Source organism: Microchirus variegatus, assembly GCF_963457635.1.
Source record: "Microchirus variegatus genome assembly, chromosome: 5".
Classification (NCBI taxonomy): Eukaryota; Metazoa; Chordata; class Actinopteri; order Pleuronectiformes; family Soleidae; genus Microchirus; species Microchirus variegatus.
This window is the reverse complement of record NC_139806.1, coordinates 35,722,267-35,729,323: the sequence shown is the minus strand read 5'-3', so window position 1 is coordinate 35,729,323 and position 7,057 is coordinate 35,722,267. Positions and strand designations below refer to the sequence as shown.

At 44.0% G+C, this 7,057-nt stretch overlaps 1 protein-coding gene across 1 annotated transcript; it reads left to right on the top strand.

Annotated features, from left to right (window-relative positions):
* Positions 1-1,315: 1,315 nt before the first annotated feature.
* Positions 1,316-4,061, top strand: zic5 (zic family member 5 (odd-paired homolog, Drosophila); the record flags this gene model as incomplete). Its single annotated transcript, XM_083890538.1, has 2 exons — positions 1,316-2,372; positions 3,616-4,061. The coding sequence occupies 2 exons, from the start codon at positions 1,316-1,318 to the stop codon at positions 4,059-4,061; spliced, it is 1,503 nt and encodes a 500-aa protein (XP_083746664.1).
* Positions 4,062-7,057: the final 2,996 nt, after the last annotated feature.

Below are 7,057 nucleotides of genomic sequence, written 5' to 3'. Positions count from 1 at the left end.
TTGATTCATATATTTTATGTAAATGTGTTTGTGTTATGTCACGCATCTCCTTCCTGTTCACGTTACACATGTGCATCACCAAAGCTGACGCAAGGTGACTCGTATACATAGTTCGGGGCGCCATTTCTATCCCAAATCGATTGGAAAGGTGTCTGAATGAAGACATATCACTGACAGACAGCCGCACCTCGTGCTGTCAACAGACAGGAACTATATGCAAATGGCTCGAGTCGTCATCTGAGGTGAAGTAGTTGTAAAAAAAAAAAAAAAAAAAAAATTATATATTTTATAGGACCCGTCAAAAAGTAGGTTGTAATATTATTGTCATATAATTCACAGATCGAGGTTTTTAACTGTCGTACATTTCATGTGTGTTTTTGAGCCTTTAGTTGTTTTTATTTTATTGAGGCATTATGAAAAAAATGCTTGATTTTAATAACTTCAGCTTGAGAAGACACGAATCCGTATTTAGCCCTTGAGCTATTTTAAAGTCAAGTGCCGTATTAAAAAAATATTTAAATAATCGTGCAAACAGTGAATGAAAGAATCACGTTCAAAACCTGATACTGATTATGATTATAGTGATTATTAATAATCGCTGCAGGGTGAGTGCTTTAACATGAACAATGCATTAAAAAAATATATAATTGTTTGGAATTTGTTTATTTTTTAAAAATGAGTATATATATAATCCTTTAAATAGTCCAGACAACCAATAAGTCAGAACCGATGTCTGTATTACGCATGTATACACGGACACAAGCGTCCAGGCTTTATTTCCTCTCCTTCCACCGTCGCTTATGTTGACGTACAATCAATCAGAAAGACACTTGAACGCACCAAACCTGAGCCATAAACTATATAGGCTGCACTTGTCACATGAACCGACGTGTCGGTCATCCTCACGCAGCAGCGGCGCCGGTAAACAGAAAAGCCGCACAAACACAACTGCTGCTATAACTCTGCGAGTACAACTTTTTGGAGTCAACAGCGATAAAGAGAGTGAGGGGGCGGAACCCTGCTGAGCCCCTGCGCTGAACGACAGCCAATCGCTTCGTTCTCCTAACTGCCAGTCACCGAAATCCGTCCAATACCCGCAGTGCCATTTCTAAACTGTATTCCCCACTGTGTCCTCCAACTGTTGTGTGTTCTGCCAATCGCTTGAGGACAGAGTGGGAAAAGGAGCAAGCAGAGTTAGAAGCCGGACAAAAGAACTTATAGAGCCCTTATATACATATTTTTCCTCATGTTTTAGGGAGCGCGGTGTGCTGGAAAAACAGTTGCGGTGAGCGCGCATGGACTTGTCAGTGTAGTTATGGAACCCCCTTTAAGCAAGAGGAATCCAGCGATAAGATTAGCGGAATTGGCAGCGACTCAACCCCATCCTCATCAGAATATGACAGGCTTCCCGGGGCTCGGGGGGCATCACCCTCTCTCCCACCATGCCCACCTCCACCCTGGGGAGCTGGGCAACGACCCCGGCGTGGCACTCACTCCATTTGGACCAGAGCACATGGCACAGACAAATGCTCTCAAACTTAGCCCATCTCAGCACATTCAGAGCCATCACGAAGCCCAGACCGCGGCATCTTTCACTTCCACTCAGACCACAGTTGGTTTCCCCGTGGCTCACCCCCACTCAGGCTACTCGAGCAGCAGGGACTTCATCCTCAGGAGAGAACTCTCAGCCTCTGCTATGCATGCACTTGGCGACCAGCATAGTTCCGCCTCCTCCCCTCATCACCATGGCATGTTCATCTCCCCAACAGGTGCCTATGGGCACGCGGATAGTGGGGCCCATTCACTTTTTACTGGACTTCACGACCAGGCGTCCCCAGGTGCCCACCACCACCACCACCACCACCATGCCCTTAACGGGCAGATGCGCCTGGGTATACCGGGGGACATCTACGGCAGGCCAGAGCATTTCGGGCACAGGCCAGAGCACTATGGACCCTCTTCTCTCCACAGCTACAACTCCATGAACCTCAATGTGAACATCGCTTCTGCTCCTCACGGAGCGGCGGGGGCGTTTTTGAGGTACATGCGGCAGCCCATCAAACAGGAGCTCATCTGCAAGTGGATTGACCAGGAGCTGAGTCAGAAGAAGCCCTGCTCCAAAACTTACAGCACCATGCACGAGCTGGTCAACCACGTCACGGTGGAGCACGTCGGCGGACCGGAGCAGAGCTCGCACGTCTGCTTTTGGGAGGAATGTCCGCGGGAAGGGAAAGCTTTCAAAGCGAAGTACAAACTGATTAATCACATCCGAGTTCACACGGGAGAAAAGCCGTTCCCGTGTCCTTTCCCGGGCTGTGGAAAAGTGTTCGCTCGATCGGAGAATTTAAAGATACACAAGAGGACTCACACAGGTCAGTTCCTCTTATTCACTTGCAAGTGGCGACGAGAAAAATGTCACTCGATCGCGTGGTGCTGAAGCCTCGTCTCGGTACGATTTTGTTTTACTATACATTCCAAACGCGTGGACAGTGCGACTGTGCGTAATTCTGCGCACAGGCGCGTAAAACGACTTTATTCAGTGACGCATTCAGACATGTTTCATTTCCGTTCTGAAATACCCACTTGTTTTTAACTCACAGCTACGCTTGCAGCAGGCGTGACCGGATTATGGCATATGATTTGTAAAAAAAAAAAAAAAAAAAAAAAAACGTGCTTACGTACATGCGGGGCAGCGCGAGAACACGCGTAAAAGTCATTATCCTGAGGCGTAGGGATGTTTACGCAAAAATCTAAGTCTATATACTCGACAACTTTTTGCACACAGTGCGTAATATCCAACCATGTGGTGTATGATATTTGTAGAGTATATGAGCTCAAAGTCCTGTATCACAGTGTTAGTGGAGAAATATAATAGTGTGCTGATGCTGGAGAAAGAGAGATAACTTTAAAGTTCTCGAGTGGTTCAGACTTTGCACCACGCTGACACATCTTTATGTTGGCATCATACAGATTGAGTGTGTTTTAGCTAAAGGGGAGGGTGCAATCTTTCATGCATGGCACCGATATAGATAAATGCCTCCACGTCGGATGATATTAAATCCAGGGGGAAACAAGTATTTGGAGGGGGGGGTGTGGGTGGGGGTTACAGCCAGGGAAAGTGTACTCCAAATCCTACATTTCACACCCCATGTCATTTACGCACGAAATACGTTTAAACGTGACACGTTTTTCATTGAAATGTGCGATTTATTTGATTATTTATTAATGTAAGTGTGGGAGTTTTAACGAAGTGTCCACCACAGTACACTAACATAACAGCTCCTGGTGGTCTCTCTCCCTGGAGTGCCCTCTATCCCCCATATGCGCACATACAAGGCCCTAAGGCATGTTTATACGGGAAAAATGCTTTGGACAAGTGTGTGTGTGTGTGTGTGTGTGTGTGTGTGTGTGTGTGTGTGTGTGTGTGTGTGTGTGTGTGTGTGTGTGTGTGTGTGTGTGTGTAAAGAGCAGTTGAGAAGTGGTGCAGGAGCTGCTAATGAGAAATTGCACTCATGAGGAGGATGTGCGTAAAAACGTGAAATCCCGGTCTAGAGACTTTGACATTAATGCGCATGACACTAACTGCTTCTTTTCTTTTCTTTTTTTTCTTCCAAGGGGAGAAACCTTTCAAGTGCGAGTTTGACGGCTGTGACAGAAAATTCGCCAACAGCAGCGACCGGAAGAAGCACTCCCACGTGCACACCAGCGACAAGCCTTACTACTGCAAAGTCCGCGGCTGCGACAAGTCCTACACGCACCCGAGCTCGCTGCGGAAACACATGAAAGTCCACTGCAAATCCCCGCCGCCGCCCCCTTCCACCAACGTCGCCTACATCCCCTCCACGAACCCCCACGGAGACCCACTGTCGCCCCACACCGAGGCGCACCGGAACCGCTCCTCGAACCTTTCCCCTCAGGTCACCAACCTCAACGAGTGGTACGTGTGTCAGGGAAGCGGTGGACAGCCCAACCACCTCCACACGCCCTCCAGCGACGTACCCACGTCTGAGTCAGACGACGAGGACTCTTTCAGGAACTCAGACCCGAGGACAATGCTCTGATGCCCCCCCACCACCACCACCACAACCACCATTTACAACCACGTGACTGCCTGACGTGTCATAGTTGACCCATTAAAGTGTGTACATCCATGCTGACCCGCGCCACATAAGGATATCGATCCGCTGTTCTCACTGTAGTACGATGATTAACCGAATGTGATACAGTAACACGCGCATATGTCGTGGATGCAATGTAGGACCTCGTGACTTGAGGAGGAAGATACTTTGACCCTTGTTGCTGTTGTTTTGAATGAATAAAATGCAGATCAGAACTTAACAAAATACAACATTTATAGAGCATTAGAAATACAACTTAACATATTTCAAATCCCTTGTCTCGAAGAAGATGGTTACTGAATATAATGTAGAGCAGTTTGTTGATTTTTAATTAACTGCATGTCTAAGGACTCAACTGGTGTGATGAAGTGACATATTTCACGTGACCTCCCATCATTCCCCTTGCAGTTTAATAACTGGGCTGCTATCAATCACTGTCAAGTCCCAGACATGCAAGGGAGATAAATGGTACTCCTTGTAAAAACAAACCTGGCAACAAATAATTAATGGACATAATCTAGTGAGGATACATAGTGGAGGATTTTTCTTTTAATTTAGCATTAGTATTATTATTATTATTATTATTATAATTATTATTATTTCTCTGGTGAGATATTGTACACAACTTTGATAATGGAAGGATAAGGGGTGAAAAAGGAGGCAAACATCTGTGTGTCTTAAAGGTTCTCATTTATCTTTTCAGATTTATACAACACGTGTGTTTGGATGGAATTTTTGTAATATTTAATAACTATTTAAGTCTATATTTTAATGCACAGTACACAAGTGTTATGCTCGTTAAAGAGTATGAGTGAAGTCCCTGGAGACCCTAAATGTCTACACTGACAGGTTTTGACCCTGTAGGATTTGTATATATGTCATTGTGCTGATGCTTGTGAATGTTGGTGTAGTTTTAATTACGGAGAAGAAGAAAAAAAAAATGTCGTTTTGTACATTGTAATTTATTTGCTGGTATCAATGTTGTACTGGAATTACAGAAACACCAAAGAATAATAATATCAGTTTTGGTGATGCGTAGTACCCTGCTGATGTTTTTATTTTATCTTTATTTTTAACTTTTGTTGTATTTTTTTTATATATATATATATTTTAATTGTGTTCTGTAACAGAAAAAAAACTTGAATAGGCTGTGTAATGTGAAAAATCCCTTCCTCGCATGCCTTTTTTTTTGTAGTGATCCGTCTTTCTCTTTGAGGTGCATGGTGCCGTTGGATATGGTGGATAAAAAAAAAAAAAAAAAAAAATGAATCAGCTATTATTGTGCTGAGCCTTGTTGTTCAGAATTAAATTTATATAAATATCTTGCTTAAAATAATAATAATAATAAAAAAAACACCAGGACATATATAGTAAACAATTAATACGTGTGGAATTAATTATTTATGAGTGAGTTGTATTTACAATTTGACAAGAAAACATGTTTTTGAGATGTGTTGAGGATTTAAACGTAAATTACAGCATCAGAGTCACTCACCTCAAACGTGAGAGTATGAAGTGTCTCTGTTTAATGCTTATCCTGACGTTTCTGCACCATGTTGTCTGAGAATTGGGCCTATAACGGGCCAAAGGAGGCTGGTATAAACTAATCACTGAGCTAATGGGGAAACTTAGAGCCCCCTGATGGCGCTACCTTCTGAAAGGCGCGAGACGGCACAAAGCAGAAGCGGCATGAATCATTCATGGGAAAAATAAAAGATAAAAGATAAACTGACAATGAGCAGGGCCTTGTATGGAGTGCAGAAAACAAGTTCCCCCTCTTATTTCCTCTATTAAAAAACGCACCGTCTCACTTTCAAAGAGTTTTCCTGTCCAGTCCAGAGAATTAAAAAGGGACCAACGCGAGCCCCGCAACCACTTCAAAGGGCTGCGGATTCGTGCGAGGGGAAGGTTGGCCCATGCTTTGACAAGTCTTCATGGTGCGTTAGGATTTCTATGGCAATCTGGTGGTGAGACGCTCACATCTGAGCACGCACACACAAAAAAAAAACACTAACTGCCATTAAATGAACTATAATCGAAGCGCAGGATGCAGATGTGTGTCGTCACACATGCAAGGTTGGATGACGCGCCATCGTTATATTTGCTCGTAAGACCTGGATGACATACTTATTTATTTATTTATTTAAGAAAAAGAAAAGTAAGAAGAAAAAAAAAACTTGATTGCCAATTAAGGCACACTTGACTCAGGTCAACCTGGAGGATGTTAGGACAGTGGTCATAAAACACACACACACACACACACACACACACACACACACACACACACACACACACACACACACACACACACACACACACACACACACACACACACACACACACACACACACACACACACACACACACACACACACACACACACACACACACACACACACACACACACACACAAATATTAACCATTTACAACCCAAAGAAGCCACCACTCCTGCAGCATAAGAGCAGGTTTGGGCCCTTCCTTCCTTTATCAGTTTTATAGCTGTCCTCTATAAGGATTTCTACAAAAAAAAAGAAAAACACTTAATCTGCTGCTGCATTCATGGTGTAAGAAAAGCCGTGGGCCTCATCTCGTTTTTGTGCGTGGACGTTTAGGGCCTAAAGAGAAGCGCGCTCTTGTAGCTCCTGTTTGGAAACAAGTGCTCAATGAATGTTGCAAAATAAACACGGGGGAGAATAAGCAGAGACAGTTCCTTCGGCATTTAAGAGGAGGGGGACTTAATAAAAGGAGTGAAGCAGTCACCCTTCAGTGAGAAACGCTTTGAAGTAGAACTTATTATCTGAGAAATAGTTTTTTGGTTGTCCTAACGACGCCGCTGAATGGGAAAGGCGCTCCTTTGTCAGCGATTTGTTCTCCTTTAGTGGGACGCCCGTGGAAATCACTTACATGGGCCACCTTAACACACTGCCTGCAAATCAGT